The following is a 19,331-nucleotide window of genomic DNA, read 5'->3' as shown; positions in this document are numbered from 1 at the left end:
TGTTAAGCAAGGGGAGGCATAGCTTCTGCTTTACCCTCCCTTTTCACTGAATTTTGGCAGTATGTAGTAGTAGAAATGACAGTTGCTTAATGAAATAGAATCCAAACTGCATCTTTGGGTAATAGGATTACTTTACTTTTATGTTCAGTATAACAGAACACCTTAAATGCCAAGAACTATAAGCTATGGAAAATTAATATTTTATATAGTGTTTTATTAAAACTTTCTCCTAAAGCATTTTGTATAATACACAATGAGTCACAATGAAATGTTATCTAACTGGGCCTGATTGTCAGATTAGCAATAAACTGAAGAACAACAACAACAAAAAAGGATTGACAGACAGTTCTGGAGTCGGAAACCTAGGCTTGAATTCAGTTCTGCCAGTTAGTAACGTTGTGACTTTGAGCATGTTACATCAGCTCTCTGTGCATCCGTTTTCTAATCAGTAGAAGAAAATAATGATGGTAACAACCCCATCATGTTGTTATAATAATTAAATGAGATGTTATGTATAAAGAACACAGTGCACAATAGGCATTACCATGATGTGGATTATTTTGTGTGTGTGTGTGTGTGTGTGCGTGCAGCCACCCACATGCCTGAGCATAGAGGATGAGGCAGTGTGATACTTGCAGGTTTCTGCCTATGATTAAATAAATGGTCAGTTATTTAGTTTAAAGAGGGACTAACGCATTCTGGCTGATCAGATGTTCTTGTTAATAGAGTAACCTAATCTGCCATAAACCTATCACTGAATTTTTGAAATATTTGAACTTTAAAAAATGCTCTTAAAACTCAGGTGCTTCTGGAAATGACTGAATCTTTCTTTGATAATGATGGCAATTCCAGAAAGGTTGTGGAACTCATAGTGTGCCCGCATAGTCCTTCTGGACGGACATCAATTGTAAGCCTGTAGGGGAAGCTGCGAACAGGCCCATTGCTGCAGACTTGCAGCTGAGGGATGGCAGATCCTCGCAACCTTAGCAAAACCATCCTGCGATAATTCTGTGTTGTTCTTGTATATAAATCAAGGCATTAAACAAAACCACCGTGCTGTTTGCAGGAGCTTCCCAAGGACCCGAAAACCTCCCAGTATTTCTTCCAGTTGCAGGTGAGAACATACGTGTCTGTCCAGCTATGAGTTTCACCTCAAGCCGGAAACAGGATAAACCATTAGCCTCCAGAGGTGGTGAGGGTGGAAGAAAGTCTGGGACCCTGGCTTTCTGGAATGTTCTACGTAAGAATATAGTAAATGAAAAAACTCCCATCACAGCAGTGGAGAAAATAAACATCACTGAGGCAACTGGTGGGGAAGATATTAATTTTGATATTTTCATACATCTTATATCTGCATAAGTTCCAGATATATTGAAGAATAAAATATAAAAAAAACTAGAAGAATAAAATCATAAAAAGCTAGAAGAAAATTTACATAATAGTAGGAACCATATGATCTTAGAATTGCAAGAAGACAATTATTATAACAGTTAAATAGATCATCTTAATTTTTGCATTTTTATTATTATTATACCTGTGTAAAATATTGGCGTGTGGGAGAGACGCTGGAAAGAATGCTAGGAGTTGCATCTAGGCAGTGGGATTGTGGGGTCTTTGTTATTTTCTTCTTTATGCTGTGTTTTCAAAATCTTTGATGTAACAAGCTCGTGTTAATTTTATAATTAGAAAAAAGCAAACGTGACTTCAGTGACAGAATCTGGGTTTAATTCAAGACAAAGACTAAAACACAAGTCTCCCCAGCCAGCTTCTGCTGCCCGGGGGCCAGGGCTCTGGTGTCTGTCTGAGCCTCCACCTGTGTAATGTGAAGTAAGTGACCCATGGGGCCACCTTCCTCCCGCAGGAGCATTCTGTGAAAGACCTGTCCGGCCCAGGCCCCTTCACGGTGTTCGCACCTTTGTCTGCAGCCTTTGATGAGGAAGTCCGGGTAAGCACCAGGCTGGGGCAAGAGAGGAGGCTTGGGGCTAGAACACAGCCGTCAGGCCTCGTCCTGGAGCTGACACTGGGGATGTCTCCGGGCAGGAGACTTAAGCTCAGGTGACGCTGACCAGCGATAGAAGGTGCTGCCTCTCAGCATAGGGACCCCTGTCAGGGGACACATCCAGGTGGATTTGGGGTAACCACGGGCCAAAAATTTTCTAAAGCAGCCTTTTTGGCACCGGGGACCAGTTTCATGGATGACATTTTTTCCACCGACAGGAGTTGGGGAGAAAGGGGGCAGAGAGCAGAGGGCAGAGGGCAGAGCTCAGGCAGCGATGCCAGTGATGGGGAATGGCTGTGGCCCGGCTCCTAACAGACCATGGACCAGTACCAGTCTGCAGCCCGGGGGTTGGGGACTGCAGTTGTAAAGGACATTCCTGGGCAAGGTAGGAGGTTGGAGAAGATTAACGATTCTCAAGTGATCCAAACCACCCGTAGACCCCACCCCCCAAAAAAAGGCAGGGGTGGGGAGACAGAGAGATGTTGGATCAAAGGTATTTAAATTCATTCTTTTCTTGCAGGATTTATCAGAGCCTTTACTGTTCTAATATTCACTGGGGTTCTTCATGCTGAATTACCCATCTGTAATGTGATAGCTAACATGTACTGCGAGTACCAGGCACTGTTCTAAGTGTGCCTGGCTTAGATTAACTCATCTGGTCCCCCCAGCAACCCCATGAGCTGAGTGCTATCACTGTTCCCATTTTACAGCTGAGGACATTGAGGGAATTGGCCTTCCCAAGGTCACATGACCAGCAGTGGTAGACTAAGGACTCAGACCTGGGCCTGTGTGCTTAACCACTGCACACACTGCCTCCTGATGCATGTATTTTGGACGCCAGCAAAGCAGAGGCACAAAAATTTTTGAAAGAATTTGATATTTGGTAATTCCAAAAAAGCCATCAAAGGAGTTATCATGAAACAATGAGAACGTTGTGGCCTTTTTTACTTTGTGATTAATATCGTTTGTAATTTGGATTCCAAATGGAAATGCATCATGATATTTTCCAATACTGAAGGTTTAAATCTGGCCCTGGAACCTCTCCAAGAGGGGGTTGTACTATGCAGTGTTTCCCAGCATAGTTCACAAGAAAATTTTTTTTTTGAGGAGCGCCTCACAGAACTTGGGGTCTTTGCAACATGTGTTATGAATGCCGGAACAGAGGAACTCCACGTCCCTTCCACTCTAACATTCCACAATGGAGGCAAGGGACTACAGGCATGCGCCACCATGCCCGGCTACTTTTTTCTATACATATTAGTTGGCCAATTAATTTCTTTCTATTTTTAGTAGAGACGAGGTCTCGCCGTTGCTCAGGCTGGTCTAGAACTCCTGAGCTCAAACACTCAGCCCACCTCGGCCTCCCAGAGTGCTAGGATTACAGATGTGAGCCACCACGCCCGGCCTTTTCTATATATTTTTAATTTTCCAGCTAATTTCTTCTTTTTTTTTAATGGAGAAGGGGTCTTGCTCTTGCTCAGGCTGGTCTCGTACTCCTAAGCGCAAACTACCCGCCCACCTTGGCCTCCCAGAGTGCTTTACTCCCTCCCTCTTACCTGGACAACCCCTACCCTGCAACCCCACAGCAAACCAACCCTGGCTGCCCATTTCCCAGGCTCTGGGTGGGGAGAGGGGTGTAGGGTGGGGTACAGAGGCGAGGAGCTCAATACAGCAGGTTGCAGCAAACGCTCCTGCCTCCAGCTGGAACCCTCTGACCTTCTGTCACAGATTAAGGACTGGGACAGGCAGGGCCTGATTCCCCAGGTCCTTCGGTACCATGTGATCGCCTGCCAGCAGCTGCTTCTGGAAAACCTGAAAACGACCCCGAACGCTACTTCCCTCCAAGGGGAGCCAATTGTCATCTCTGTGTCTCAGGTGAGAGAAGCCCCCTCAGGAGCATGCCAGTGACCCTGAGGTCCTCTCTGTCCTCCTTTCTCTTTAGAGTAATGCCAGTTGTAATAGTAACTACTAACGGATATTGAGTGATTGCAATATGCAGGCACTGTTCTAAGTATTTGGTATGTACTAACTTGTTTAATCTTCAGAATAGCCCTGTGATAGAGATAATATTATTACCCTTAATTTCCAAATAAGGAAAGTGAGCTCAGAGAAGTGAAGTAACATGCCCCAGGTCACACAGCAAGTAAATATTAGAGCTGAAAGTGAAACTCAGAGGCAGGGCGGCCCAGGTCATAAATAGACCTGCTTTTGGTACCATCAGTCAGAAGCCAGAAAGGGATGAAAGTTTTCAGTCAAAGCCAGTTGGCCATGCTGGTTCCACTCTTCCCCACAAGAGAGAAACAAATGGTGGCTGTAGAATTCATTGCAAAGGGGAAAAAAGGTGGGGAGGGGAGTGGGTATGGGTCAAACGCGAAAGAGAAGCAAATGTTGATCTGCTTGTTTAATTCATGTTTGAGAATCACATTAAAATGCCTGTTTTTGGATACTTCTATATTATTTACTATTAACTTCTCTAGGTATAAATTACAAATTCTTGTCTCAGTTTTTTCTGAATAATCATAAGAAAAAATGTACACAAGTAACTTGGATCTTCAGATTTTGCTCCCGACAATCTAACAAGTTGGTGAAGCAATTTTGTGTCTGTTTCTCTGAGTGCTCATTTCTTTTTTTTTTTTTTTTCCTTTTCTGGTTGATTTCAGGGTACAGTGTATATAAATAATAAGGCTAAGATCATATCCAGTGATATCATCAGTACTAATGGAATCATCCATATCATAGACAAATTGCTGTCTCCCAAAAACTTGCTTATCACTCCCAAAGACACTTCTGGAAGGATTTTGGTAGGTAAACTCATGGTCATACTCTCTGCATGGAGTGGCAATACATTATCATCTCAATTCTGATTTGGAGGCAACATTCTGAAACATTTTTATTTTGCTACCTCAATCTCAAGCTATCATTAAAGGCCTAGTAAACATTATTCTTAGTAGTAAACAAGTAAAAGTCTATTTTAAATTGATAAGTGGATTTTATAAGTTTTTCTTTAGTGTCCACAAGGGCAGGTGGTCTTGCATAAATTTGAAGATGGAGATGACAGATAGATGGATGGATAGACAAATAGACAGACAGACAGACAGACAGACAGACAGATATAAATATTGCCAAAATGGAACTTGGAGTAAAATTCCTTCTCAATTGACAGAAAAGGTGATTTTAACTCTTATTTTTACTTATTAGTATCTGTCAGGGTTCTTCATTGCAGACCACAGAATCTATTAAGCTTACACACAAAAAAAGAGAGTTTCTTAAGATATTAAATATATCATCAAGTCTCTGGAAGGCCAGTGCCTAATTCAGATGCTACACAGCTGGGAACAAAGCAGTCCATGGAAGCCTACAAAGGGTGGACCCCTAACCTCACTGCAGGGCTGCTCTGGCTGTCACATCTCTACCACTGCCACCTGTCCAGCCTCACTGCCTAGGACACTAGGAACTGGACCACAGATGCCTTCACCATTATACTTGCCAGAAGGTCTGAGTCCCCTGCTAGCAGCCACTACCACCTCCTGTTATTTCTTTCCACCAACAAGCCTTTCACAAGTGTCTCTGCATGGAGGATCCTATATCACATATGGGGCCTAGCTGCAAGGGAGTCTAGGAAAATGTGGTGCTTCCCCTTCTAGCTTCTAGCATGCAAAAAAGCAGGCAGGAGAGAGCTAGAGTGGATGCTGATGAGCCAATCTACCCCACCTGCCATGTTAGGCTGCCTTTACTTTGTCCTTTGTTAAAGTGCTTTGTAAACGGTATGAAGAAAAGTCTCATGCTCATTCTCAATGTCTTTGCAGCAAAATCTTACGACACTGGCAATAAACCATGGCTACACCAAATTTAGCAACTTAATACAGGTAAAAACCTAGGGGGAAAGTTGACTGAGGGGATAACCTCCCTGAAGAAGTTTTGTTTTGTTGTGTTTTTACATCCTCCAGCTATTGTGGGATCTGTGTGGGGAAATCCCAATTTTCTGGAGAGTAAAGTCATTCTCTACCACCCCTTCTCCAAATGTTATATGGTTGGTTGAGCTATAGAATGTACAATGGCTAAGTTAGAAGTTGACATTTTTGAGGCTAGGGAGACAGAAAGAAATTGGGATGTGCCAGTCCCTGTACCTGGTGCTTCACATCTGGAATTATCAAGTCCATTGTAGAGGTGGGGAAGCTGAGGTGGACAGCTGGAGAACCTATGCCTTGAGTCAGGTAGAAATTAAAACCATATCCTTCTGATTTCAGAGACTGTGCCCACAAATTGAATGTTCTTGTTCAAACAAAAGATTGCAGAAGAGAATAGGGAGGAAGTCCAGGGTCCTCCTGAGGCTCCTCCCCTCTTCCTACCCCCAACCCTGAGCAATCCCTGAAATGTTCTAAGAACCCTGGACTCCCCCATACTATAGTCTGTAAATCTTTGCATTCGATCAGTGATTCCCAAAGTGGTCTTGGTCTCAGACTCTCTGGAGAGCTTTTTAGAAATGGGGATCTCAAGGTGTTCAAAATGAGAACCTCCAAGGATGTTACAGTCAAGTAATGTTTGCCTAACTACCCACCCCTAAAACCTTATATTCACCCCCATGCCTGTACTTTAGGGTCTGGTTGAACACAGGCTTTTTTTTTTTTAGGCATTCCCAAACATTCTGTAGAAACACAGGCTTTTAAAGGAAGTTAGCAAACCTCTCTGGGGCTCAATAAAAGGGGATAATAAAGCCTTCTTCATAGGGAGAAGAAAAATTGGAAAAATTAAAAGAAAAAATGTATATGATGCATACAAGTTATATGAATAGAAGGCTCTCAAATGATTCCTCCTTCTTCATCTCACAATTTCTTTTTTGGTTACACAGTATCTAGAAATCTTACTGAACACATAAGAGTTTCTCAATATTGCACAGGTCTCAGTTTTTAAATGAAATATGAGGAAAATATGCTAAGCTGGTCCTCCAGAAATTAAAATATTTGGGCAAGAGTAGAATGGAAAAAAAAAAAAGATATTCACTAAAGTGTTGGTTTGTTTTCCTGTTAACAAAAGCCCAGAATTTGACTTTCTGATTTGCTCGCTAAGGAAATGTAGGTCAGGATGGCTGGATCTGGATGGGCCTCTAGTTCCTCTAGTTCCTGTCACCCTTGGACCCTCCAGAGTCCCGATAAGCTGCGGGGTGGGCACAGAGGGGAATCCTCAGAGACCCTCTGCCCACAGGCTGGGGCGGCTGCTCGTGGACCGTGCTCTCACCAGCGACGGGCTGACTCCCTGTGTTCCAGGACTCAGGCCTGCTGAGCATGATCACAGACCCCATCCACACCCCGGTCACTGTCTTCTGGCCCACGGACCAAGCCCTCCAAGCCCTCCCCTCCGAACAACAGGATTTCCTGTTCAACCAGGACAACAAGGACAAGCTGAGGGAGTATTTGAAATTCCATGTGATCCGAGATACCAAGGTACTTTGTTTTAATCCAGAAGTGAGTACAGGAATGTCCCAGGGAGGTGATAAAAGTCCCCATCTCCCTGGTGTGCGGGAGGCCTCAGCAGCCCCTGTCCCACTGTGTCCTCCTCTGAGGTGGTGAGTTGGCTCCTGCAGTATACCATGCCTCATGCTGTTTCTTAGACCTACCCTTTTTTTTTTTAATTTTAACCAATACCCAAGAGCATCCTTCCTCTGTTCACTGCAGATCAGCCTTTGCTTTTTCCCAGTTCACACGGCAAAATGGCTGTGGACAATAGTTCTCAAGTTTTTCCAGATGGATTCCTTCTCTTCCAGTTCCAAAATTTCTAGGCAAATAACTGATCCAGCTTCAATCAGTTGTTGGCCTGTGGGCTGATCAACTGTATTAGAGAAGCGATATCATGTAGGAAAATGCAGCCACTCTGAGTCCACAACCAGGCCCCCTGCCTCTCTCCAGGACGGAGTCCACCCAGTTCAGGAATAGCAAACGCCCTGACTTGGGTTTATTCATAGCACCTGAATTGGTTTCCTAAGGCCGCTGTAACAAACTACCACAAACTGGGCAGCTTAAACAACAGACATTTATTCTCTGTAGTACACGGTTCTGGAGGCTGCACATCTGAAATCAAGGTGTCAGCAAGATTATTCCTTCTGGAACTTCTGAGGGGGAACCTGTCCCATGCTTCTCACCTGGCTTATGGAGGTTGCTAGAAATCCTCGGCTTGTAGGCTCATCCCTCCGATCTCCGCCCCCACTGTCACCTGGCCGTATTCTCCCTGTGTCCTTCTCAGTCTTTCACGTGCCCCCTCTCCTTTCTTCTCCTTTTAAGGACACTGTTCATACTGGATTAAGAGCCCACCCTGCCCCAGGATGGCTTATCCTAACTAATTACATCTGCAGTGGCCTTATTTCCAAACACGGTCACATTCTGAGGCACTAGGGTGTCAGGACTTCAATGTAACTCTCCGAGCGGCAAAATTGAGCCTATAACAGCACCCCGGGTCATTGCCCAGCTTAACCCACCCATCCTTTCATTGGTTTCCTTTGCCAAGACTGCGTCTTCCAGGGATTCCCAAGCACATGTGGATGGGGATGGAAGGTGGATGAAACCAGTAAAACTCATCGGCACTTTCCCTCCAAAAGGAATGTCCAACCTCCCTGAGAGCCCATGATTATTCTTCCTTTTGATTATAGCTGTAGTCTATATTTTGAAGCTGAAATTATTAGAATTCATGGGAAAGCTTGCATCTGAATTTGATTTGTTGGCTAAGCTCCTTTGGGCCATTTTCCAGCCCACATGTGGGGTGCTGATGTGGCACCGTCGCTCCTGCAGGTCTTAGCTGTGGACCTTCCCAGACATCCCTGGAGGACGCTGCAAGGTTCCGAGCTGAGTGTGACGTGCGGAGCTGGTGGTGACGTTGTGAGTATCGTCACAGGAGGTGGGGAGCGAGGGGGTTAGGAACACACGAACAGCAAGCCGGTCCCCAGCCACTGCCCCTTCAAGGGGATGTGCATTTCTCCGCCATTGACAGCAAGCTCGATTTTTCTCACTGCCTTCAGAGCTGTTTTTCCTGAGAGTACATAAGTGGATATGAAAAACCTGATAAATCCTGGCCTGCCCATGCCCTCTTAGCAGGTGGCAAGAAGCCTGTTATGCTTGTCCAGAGCAGCTTCCAGTTGAGATATATATATATATATATACACACATTTTATATATATAAAAATATTTTATATATATATATAAAATATATATTAAAAATTCTCTCTCTCTCTCTCTCTCTATATATATATATATATATAGTAGAGAATTTTTTTTCTCAGTGTGAGATACTCCTCTGAAGCAGGAAAGTGTACTGTCATTTCTTTCCCTTGCTTCCCAGCCCCACTGTGGCCTCACCTCCAGCCCTCTCTCGGCAGTCAGAGCCGGCTCTGCACTATACCTACTTAGATCAGCCAATAGATAGGTTTGCACTTTTCCCCTTCCCTGGCTAGTTCCTAAACAATTCTACCTTCCTGTAATTCCATGTGATGAATAAGTCTAATAGGATTAGTTCAACTGCATATAATGGCAAAGCCAAAATGACAGTGGCTTAAATATATAAGGACTTATTCTCTCTTATAAAGGAAATCTGGAGGTAGCCAATCCAGAGCTGGTATGATGGCCCCATGGGAGAGCTGCTTCTGTTTTACTGCTCTACAGCCACATGGTTCTAGCACCAAAGTCACCTCAAGGCCCACTATGGCTGCTGGGGATCCAGCCACCATGTCCACTTTCCAGGCAGTAGGAAAGAGGAAGGGCAAAAAGGATGCATCTCCCAGTCAAGTCGATTCCCTTCAAGGAGGCATCCGGCGGATTTCATACAACCTTCTGCTTACGTCTTATGACCAGAATCCCTTTGGTGTCTGGATTACAATGGCATTGAATTTATAACTGAATTTGAGGAGTATTAACATCTTTTCATTCCAGCTTCTGGAAAGTTATCCCAGTGCGATTGTGCTCTTGAGATCACCTACACTGTCTCCATAGTCGAAAGGCACGCCTATCAGAGAAGGATAGTAAGAATGCCCACTGCTTGTTCTGTGCGCTAATCGGGCTTGCAGAGCACTCTGCAATGTAGTATTTAGTTCAATCTGTATGACAACTCTATGCATTAGAAATCATGAACTCTATATTTACCTGATGGGGGAAAAAAATTGAACCTCAGAGAAGTTCAGTGACTTGCCCATGGTCACACAGTACGTAAGTGAACATGCTAGGCTTTAAACCACAGTTCCACTGAGTCACAGTATCTCCATCCCATCCCCAGAAACTGTGAATTCTCCTTTTTCTCCTGACGAAACTATCTAAAAGCATTTTATTTTCTTGGGGTGAGAGTGTATCCATGAACTTACTAGCTGGGTGACGTCGGGGAAGGAAGGCCTAGGATTGCTACAAGCATTAAATGAAATACTGTACCTAAGGCCTGCTTTCGATAATGCCTGGTGCATGTGAAGAAGAAGTTATTATCATTATGAAGTTAAAGTCCGTCGCTTGTATATCCTAGAAAGAAAACCGAACCAGCCACTTTGCTGGGTGCTGGCACTAAATTAGAAAAATCAGTTATTGCACACGAATGACCACGTCAGCAAAGTTTATTCGGAACCACAGGAAGGTCATCCTGTTCCACCCCGTCACCCCGCTGCTGACGTTTCTTCTTTGGTCGAGGTGGTATGGCAGAGGGCCAAGGGTGCCGGCTCCATTTACTGGACAAGTCATTTAACCTCTCACTGCCTCAGTTTCCTCATCTGCAAATGGGTACTAATAATAGTAGCCACATCCCAGGGTGGTTTTGAGGATTAAAACAATTTGCACAGGTATAGCACTTAGAACAGGACCTGGCACACAATATGTGCTGAGTGTTAGATAGATAGGTGATTGATTGATAGATATGTGTGTGTGTATATAGAGATATATACTGTACATAGTGTGTACATATAATATATTTTTTCCCTGTTCTGCCTAAGTCTTGCAGGTGCTGGCCACATGTTATGGCCTGGGAAGAAGAGAAGTCTGAAAGGGATTGACTATATTCTCTCTCTCTCCCCCCCCCCTTCCTTCTCTCTTTCTCAGGGAAAGCTCTTTCTAAACGGCCAAACATGCACAGTTGTGCAGCGGGAGCTCTTGTTTGACCTGGGCGTGGCCTATGGCATCGACTGTCTGCTGATTGATCCCACCCTGGGCGGCCGCTGTGACATTTTCACTACTTTTGATGTCTCGGTCAGTCCTAAAAACAACACGGTAATAGGAGAACCTTGGCCCAAAGAACAGCCCTGGGACAGCGTGGAACCCGTTGTGAACCCACAGGAGGCCGGGAGAGCCGAGGGCCAAGTGATGGAGTTCTTCAGATTCAGAGTCAACAAGCACCCACTTAGCCCTACGTGGCCTGGAATATTCCTGTCTATCCACCCACCTGCCCATCCACTTATTCCCTTGTCACTGGGGAAACAGTTACTGGATACCAACTGTGTGCCAGTTGTTCCGCTATTCATTTTCAAATCCATCCATCTATTCAGTCACTCACTCATTCATTCAACAAACATTTGTTCAGTTTCTGCCATATTAAACCATATGAAATTGCCATATTTGACAGTTTGGGGCCTATAAAAATGGCAGTTTCATATGGTCAGTCTAATAGTATATGCCACCCACGCCTCCATCATTTACCTATTACCTATTCATTTGTTTGACAATGTTGATTGAGCTTCTGTCCCAGGCCCTGCACTGTGCTAGGCATTTTCACATTCACTCATTCATCCGTCTAGCACCTTTGAGCTGACCCACCTTTGAGCCAGCCACTTTGCTCAATGCTCACCTTACCCCTACAATAACCCAATAATGGGAGTGGTAATTATCAACTTTATTGTGTAAATTTGTAAATTGAGTCTCAAAGTAGTGAGGTGACTTTACATGGCAAAGTTTGTCACCAGTTGGTATCAGTACCTGGCATCTCATAGGCATTCAATAAATATCCCCAATTTTTTGGATACCATTAGGCCAAACTAGATGAAACCAATTGTCCTTCTGCTCTGGGGGTTGTGGCCTTTGTAATTTCCAAAGTATATTGACACACATTTTTTTTTTCAGTTAATCATTTTCCCTCACCAATCCCCTGAAGATCAAATAGGAGCAAGAATTCTTAACCTTATTTTATAGATCATAAAACTGAGAATCAAAGAGCATGAATGACTGGCCAAAAGTATCCTAGCTAACTTAAGGTGGAACCAACACTTGCATGCTCATTTCCCACTGCTACCACCACCACGTGCCTATGTGACACTGCCCGCGTCCAGCTCTGGGTAACAGGAGCTTCCCCTTCAGAGAACCAAACCAAAGGACTCAGGTCCACGATAGACCTTCAGAATTCTCCATGGCAAAGTGGTTTATACATTCTTGATCACAGCCAGAATCTTGATCAAGATAAATCAAGTCCTTAATCAACCCATCCAGGAATTAATCAGGGACATTTCCTTGTGTTTTCCAATATTCTTGATTTTTAAGTGTTTCTTTTCTTACATAACTAGGGGGATTGTGGAAGCTGTATCAATACCCCCAGTTGCCCAAGGTGGAGTAAACCAAAGGTAATTAAGAACGCAATGATGTTTGGAGAGCCATAGGTTTGTTTCATTATCAGACCTCTATCTTCTGATATGTGTGAGGATGTGTGGGGGTGGGGGTGTGGGGAGGGGGTGTTGCATAAATGTAATTTGTGTCATTCTTTCAACAACCAAGCCGAAGAAGTGAGAGATAGACATTCTCAGCCCAGGCAATCTGTCAACCTACTACCCATCTCTTAGGACTGTCTAGAAAAGTCATGAGATTGTAGGCCTAGAGGGGACTTCAAAGATAATTATAATTATAAAAGTAATAGCTACATTTTCTTGGCTATTGTCCACGTCCCAGGCTTTGTGCTGAGCTCTTTATATATTCATTGTCCCTATTCCTCATTATATTGCTTATAGGAAGCTATTATTACTCCTACTTATGAAAAAATGAATCTCAGAGAGGGTAAGCAATCAGCCCAAGGCCACACAGCTAGTAAGGAGCAATGCTAGAATTAAAGTTCAGAATGCAATGGCAAGTAATGGTCAAGCCAATGAAATTTGGAGTCCACAGGTATGTGGTCAAATTCCAGTAACTTTTGCCAAGTCACGTGATCTATGAGTTTTGCCTCTGTAAAATGGAGCTGATGACAATTCTATCAGCAGTTATTAGGAAAAGTAAATTTCAAAATGTGAGTACGTGTAAGTACCTGGCACATAGTAAGTGCTCATTAAATATTGTTTTTTATTACATATTCCGAAGTCAAGCTCTTTCTCCTCCACTAGCAAGACCTATAACAAAACAAAATGTAGTTCATACCCTCCTTGCTGCACGCCCTTCCACGATAGGAAGCTCCCTCCCTCCCTCCCCAGCATACACGCCATTTGCAAGCCACTATAAGGGTCAGAAAGTTCTTCAGTTCTTCCTCCTGAGTCTGGGGAGAAATCTTCCCGTGAACTCTAGCTCTGCCCCTTCCCCATCCATGTGCTTCTGCCATTGGCCTATTGACTCCCCTAAGAAAAATATGGCCTTTAAAAAAAAAATTTTTTTTTTTTTAAATAGCTGGCTGCCATTGGAAGTCCCGTTTTCGACTCTGGCAGTATCCGGGGTCGTCCACTGGGGGGCGGACTAGAGCCCCCGAGCGCCCGTGCCTGCCGTGGCAGGTGGATGGACGGTCCTCTCTCTTCCCTCAGGGTGCGAAGCAGAAGTGTCTCTACAACCTGCCCTTCAAGAGGAACCTGGAAGGCTGCCGGCAGCAGTGCAGCCTGGTGATACAGCTCCCCAAGTGCTGCAAGGGCTACTTCGGGCGGGACTGCCAGGGTGAGGGCACCTCTTGCTGCCTCTCTGACGCTAACAGGATCGTGTTCTCACCGCACGGCATTCGAAAGTCCCAAATTACACAGAGCTGGGGAAACGCTGCTCCTGGTCGCTCCCAGACCCCCAAGCAATCACTCTGGAGAGTTGTGTATCATTCCTTCTACTTTGTCCATTTGGCATATTTTGGGTTTTTTGTTTTTTTTTTTTTACCAAATTGAGATTCAACTGGGTATGTATTGTAATTGAGTGTCTGATTTTTTGCTTAGCATTGGAACATATTTCCCGTGGTGTTAAAGGCGCCATATTTCATTTTTGTTGCTATGCAACGTCCGAGATGCTGATAAGCGTGTCTGCTTCAATGCATTCGATACGGTTCTCCCTCGGCAGGTGATATGCCGATACGGCACATGTGGGCCAGAATTTCCTGAGAGCCCCCCCACCAGCACCGTTATAGGACAGATGGCATTGTCCTCCCTCCGTTACCTGACCAGGAAAGGGCTCTTTGCCAAAGGGCGTTTGGGCCCGTCCTGCAACCCCCGTCTGTGTTGGCTACGACCTCTAGCCAGTAATACATCACAGCAGCCCCATGACAAATGCCTACAGGGCACTTCCCACGGGCCACACGTTGTTCTAAGTAGGCACATTTATTGGGTGTTGTTTCCCATGGACAGCAATACATTTACTATAGGCAGCAACCCCTAGGGAATGGGTTCCATTGCTATCCCCACTTTGTAGATGAGAAAACAGAGGCACAGAGCAGATAAGAAGCAAGCCTGAGCTTCCACAGTCTGCCCCCAGAAACCGTGGTTTGTGCGTGCTCTGTTCACTGTGCCCTCCCTGAGAGCACTCTCTCTGGATTGAGAGTCCATGTAGTCACCCAGTGCCACCCTCTGTCATGAAAGTATGGGCCATTCATAAAAATCAATGTCATTCCTTATATTTGTTCAGTGCTTTATATTTTCAAAATGCTCTTAGTTATCGTACCTTATTTGATCCTCACAATAACGATGTGATATGGGTCAAGCAGGCACTATATTATCATCACCCTCGTCATCGCTGTCTTCATCATCCTCATCTAGAGCTAAGAAAAGTAAAGCTCAGAGCAAGTTCATTACTCAGCCCAGATCTACTCAAATCCAAGTCTCCCGACCCTCAAATACAGGGCCCAGTTCAATATATCACCCTGCCAAGGTAGAATCATATCAGAACATCGAGGCTCATGTCCCCTAGGCCAGCGGCTTGCCCTAAATATCCACTGTCACCCAGGGCCACAGTCCCTCTGGGCAAACGGTTTGCAAAGGCGCTGAGCTGCTCCGGGCCTGGGAGCCGGTTGAGTTGCTGTGTTTCCTCTCTTCCAGCCTGCCCTGGAGGACCGGAGACCCCGTGTAACAACCGGGGTGTCTGCCTCGATCACTACTCGGCCACCGGAGAGTGTAAATGCAACACCGGCTTCAACGGGACGGCGTGCGAGCTGTGCTGGCCGGGGAGATTCGGGCCTGATTGTCAGCGTAAGTGGCACCTCTTCCCAGTACTGTCACCTGTTGTCTAGCTGTCCTCATCCACGCCGTCCGCCTGACCCGGAAGCATCTTCTTGTCTTTTCTCTTGGCCACCCACCTCCCACCTGCCTGCCCTGAGCGCCTTTTCCCTCCTCGCATGTGTTCCCAGTTTCTGTCACCCAAAGAAGCCTCGCCTCTAACAGTGACACCTCCCCGGCAGGCACCACGGCAAGCCGTGGCCCAACAACATTCAGTCATTCAGTCATTCAGCCAGCACGTGTTCATTGAGTCCTTACTCACATTGCTAGCTAACATGTATCAAGTGCCTGCTGTGGGCCGGGCATGTATGTTTTACCGCTGACTCCTCGTAACAACCCTTTGAGGTAGGTACCATTACTGTCCCCAGTCAGCAGATGAAATACACCAAGTCATAAAGAGGTTATGTGATTTGCTCAAGAGCAGGAATTGTTCTAAGGTTTAGGAATATGTGGTTTAGGAGAGAAGGGGACAAAAATCCCAGCTTTCAAAAAGCTTATGGAAACAAAAATTTTTTAAAAATAGTTATAAAAGTTATAAAGACAAAGAAGCAGGTGACAGTATCAGGAATGGAAGGAGACTGTTTCAGAAGACGTCTCACGCTGGGCACATCTGAATAGAGACCTAACAGGCACGAGGAGGCGGCATGCAGCTACCAGGAGCAGGCCAAGCTGACTTTCGGCAGTGCCGGGAAGGTGCCATGACTCCACTGTCCAGTGTCATGGCCACTAGCCATAGGTTTGACTGAGGAAGCGAACTTTTAATTTTAATTAGTTTAAATAGCCACATGTAGCTAGTGGCCACTGTACTGAACAGCACAGACCAGAGGATTGGCTTTCCTGGAGGAGAGATGAGCATGTGCAAAGGTCCTGAGGCAGGAGCAGGTCTGGCATGCAAGGAACAGCAGGGAGGCAGGGTGGCTGAGCAGAGTGGGCAAAGAAGAGGAAGAGATGAAGAAAGTGAAATCGGAAGGTCACCAGGGCCCAGATCACATAGGAACTTCTCCTCCAGAGAAAGGTCTTCAGCATCTAATCTAAGAGTGACGGGAGGCCAGCGAAGGATTGTGAACAGAGGAGTGCCTTGAACAGATTAAAAGGATCACTGCAGCTGCCCTGTAGAGGGTACAGGGTAGGGGAGCAGGCACAGAGCAGGGGCCCCTTTGGGGAAGAAGATGCCACAACCCAGGCAAGAGCTAATGGTGCCTGGGGCTGGCACGGTAATGCTGGAGGGGTGAGAGGTGGTGGAGTTGGTGCACATTTTTAAATTTTTAGTGTTAAACAGATTTCCCCATCAGAAAGCCCTGGATGAGATTCTACCCCCTGCATTCTATTACACTGGCCATGGTACTCTCTACTGTGATTGTGACGTTCATCACATTCATAACCACACGTTCGACCCTTGGCTACTCTCAGACCGTAAGCCCCACGACAGTAGGAACCTTCTCTTGTAGAACCTTCTCTTCTCTCTCTAGGAACCACTGAGTAAGTCATTCATAATTTGTAAATGTCTGAATGAACAAATGACCATGGCATGAGCACGGGGCTGCCCACACTGAAAACGCACAGCCCACAGGTGGTCAGGGGGCTGGCTGTTGGGTCTCAGTCCCTGATCGCTGGTTACTGATCACCCTGTCACCTGTTTTACAGCCTGTGGCTGCTCGGACCACGGACAGTGTGAGGACGGCATCACGGGCTCCGGGCAGTGCCTCTGTGAAACGGGGTGGACGGGCCACTTCTGTGACACCCAGGAAGGTCTGTCCTGGCAGTGGCTGGCCGCTGGTGGCACCGGGCGGTGGCAGACCCTCCCGAGGGTGCCCCAGTGAGCTTGGGGGCCTGTGTGACATTTGAAAACAATGACAGAGCAGGTGTTCTCGTTTCCACATGGAAAACATGGTTTGGGTCTGTGGGCCCTGGGCGTCAGGAGGTTGGCGACTTAAAAGAAAACTAGATGAAGAGATTTAACTCAAACCCGTGGAACTGGCATGTCCCTCTGGGCAGTTAGAGAAGGACCCACCTCAGGCACAGGCTCCCAGGCTCGGGCAAGGACGGCACCTTTTCAGGGTGGTTCTCGGGCCCAGGTGGGTCCTGACACAGAGGCTGAGGGCTTCATAGACAACGGCAGTCTCTGGAGTCCCAGCCCCGGGACTGACCCCTGCTTCTTCTGCGTACTAGAAGAGTGGCCTTAGACGAGCTACTGTGTCCGAGCCTTGCCATGCTCATCTGTCGAAAGAAGCATATGGGTGCTCAGAAACAGCAGCTGCTGCTGTCATTGCCATTATCATCGTTGTCATATCTTGATCCTCACTAAGCAGCCATTTCTGAGGCCCCACCATACCCCAAGCCCTATGTTCTGGAAGGTCTGAGATGTGAAGGACAAACGATCCAATGGGAATCACTGTCATTTCATCCTCCCTGGGGTCAAAGGGCAAGGCGAGGCTCTTCGTGTGGGCTTCAGCAACCTGAAGTTTCAGGACTCCCCACAGTATGGCTAATTCAGTTCGTCCTGCTCCCCGTCCTCCTCCCGCCTCCCCTAGACGCCCCACGGCTCCACCCCGCCTGTGCGCACCGCAGCCCTCCCATCGCCAAAGCACAGACTTCTCCCTAGCTCGGTGGTGCCCTCAGAAAGCCATGGAATGTCCCCTCCAATTTCACCATCTCCATCTGGAACGCCCTGTCCTTAGGGCCAGAGAGCCGATTTGCCAAGTTCATCCCTGCTAGCAAGTTTTGAGGTATCAGGTTATAATTGGTTGCCCCTAAAGGTAACATATTTGCATTTTAACCTGGATAATGTCACAGAGATGAGGTCTTAATAGAAAGGAGTGATCTTAGACCCTCAGAATCTCCAGGCTGGATGGGAACTTAGCAAATCACCCCTCCTCCTGCTGTACGGGGCTCTTACGAACACAGTGGCGGGCCGGAGACAACATCTTGGGAAATCCCCTTGAGTGTGTCCCCACTGTTCATGCCAGGGGTGCAGGATGAATGGTAGCCCCTTTCCTTGCAGTTCTGCCCCCCGTGTGCACACCTCCTTGCTCTGCTCATGCCACCTGTAAGGAGAACAACACGTGTGAGTGTAACCTGAACTATGAAGGTGACGGAATCACATGCACAGGTGAGTCCCTCCCTGCACCTGTGAAGTAGCAGCGTGGGGCAGGAGAGGAGCAGGACTTGGTCTCGGCACCTGGGCTCCACCGTGGCTCTTCTACTTCCTGCCTGGACCTCTGCAACAATCCCTACCCGCTCCATGACTCAGTTCCCCTAGTGGGTTTGCTCGTGCTTGACCTGCCCACCTCCCAGGTCATGGGGTTAAAATTGCTTTGCAAACTGAAATACACTTTATTTTATGGTGTTCTTTTTAACTCTACAGGTAACCCACTCTTACTTCAAAAAATTCAGAAAATACACTACACTTTTTTTTTTTTAAAGTGAAATCTATACATACTGTCATCACTGGGTGAGAACCACTGTGCACATTGCAATGTCTGCCTGCAGCAGTTAGGATATAGGTTCAGCCATACAGAGACCCAAATGAACAGTGGCATAAACAAAGCAGATGTTTCTTTCTCAGATGACAGTTTGGAGGGAGGCATCCAGGCCTGACACAGAGTTTCCTTCTGAAAGGTCATCTGGGGGCCCAGCCTCCTTCTATTTTGTTGCTCTGCCTTGCTTACTTGCCTGGCCCGAGATGGCCACTACCATAAGCACATCCTGGGTGGTGAGATGGAAGAGGGAGAGAAAGGAGGCAAACCTCCTTCCCTTTAAGAAAACAACCTAGAAGTTGCTAAAAAAAAAAAAAAACAACAATGTCTGCTCCCATCCCATTGGCTGGAACCTCATCCTCAGTCACGCCTAGCTGCAAGGGAGTATGCAGTCTATTGTTGGACAACCATAAGCCCAGCTAGAAATCTATTACTATAGAAAATGGATAGAATAGGGATTAGAGGAAAGTTAGCAGTC

At 46.2% G+C, this 19,331-nt stretch overlaps 1 protein-coding gene across 1 annotated transcript in view; it reads left to right on the top strand.

The window, feature by feature from the left end:
* Window positions 1-19,331, top strand: part of STAB2 (stabilin 2) — a 143,299-nt gene that overhangs the window by 106,473 nt on the left and 17,495 nt on the right. Inside the window, exons 46-58 of the mRNA XM_012772691.3 lie at window positions 1,067-1,114; window positions 1,862-1,945; window positions 3,728-3,874; window positions 4,660-4,800; window positions 5,806-5,865; window positions 7,264-7,440; window positions 8,779-8,865; window positions 11,056-11,202; window positions 12,507-12,563; window positions 13,719-13,845; window positions 15,201-15,350; window positions 17,022-17,126; window positions 18,379-18,486. Coding sequence (XP_012628145.2) covers window positions 1,067-1,114; window positions 1,862-1,945; window positions 3,728-3,874; window positions 4,660-4,800; window positions 5,806-5,865; window positions 7,264-7,440; window positions 8,779-8,865; window positions 11,056-11,202; window positions 12,507-12,563; window positions 13,719-13,845; window positions 15,201-15,350; window positions 17,022-17,126; window positions 18,379-18,486 — 1,438 coding nt within the window. The remainder of the gene's footprint in view (window positions 1-1,066; window positions 1,115-1,861; window positions 1,946-3,727; window positions 3,875-4,659; window positions 4,801-5,805; window positions 5,866-7,263; window positions 7,441-8,778; window positions 8,866-11,055; window positions 11,203-12,506; window positions 12,564-13,718; window positions 13,846-15,200; window positions 15,351-17,021; window positions 17,127-18,378; window positions 18,487-19,331) is intronic.

This window comes from Microcebus murinus, chromosome 10 (assembly GCF_040939455.1).
Source record: "Microcebus murinus isolate Inina chromosome 10, M.murinus_Inina_mat1.0, whole genome shotgun sequence".
Lineage (NCBI taxonomy): Eukaryota > Metazoa > Chordata > Mammalia > Primates > Cheirogaleidae > Microcebus > Microcebus murinus.
This window is presented reverse-complemented; position numbering and strand designations above follow the sequence as displayed.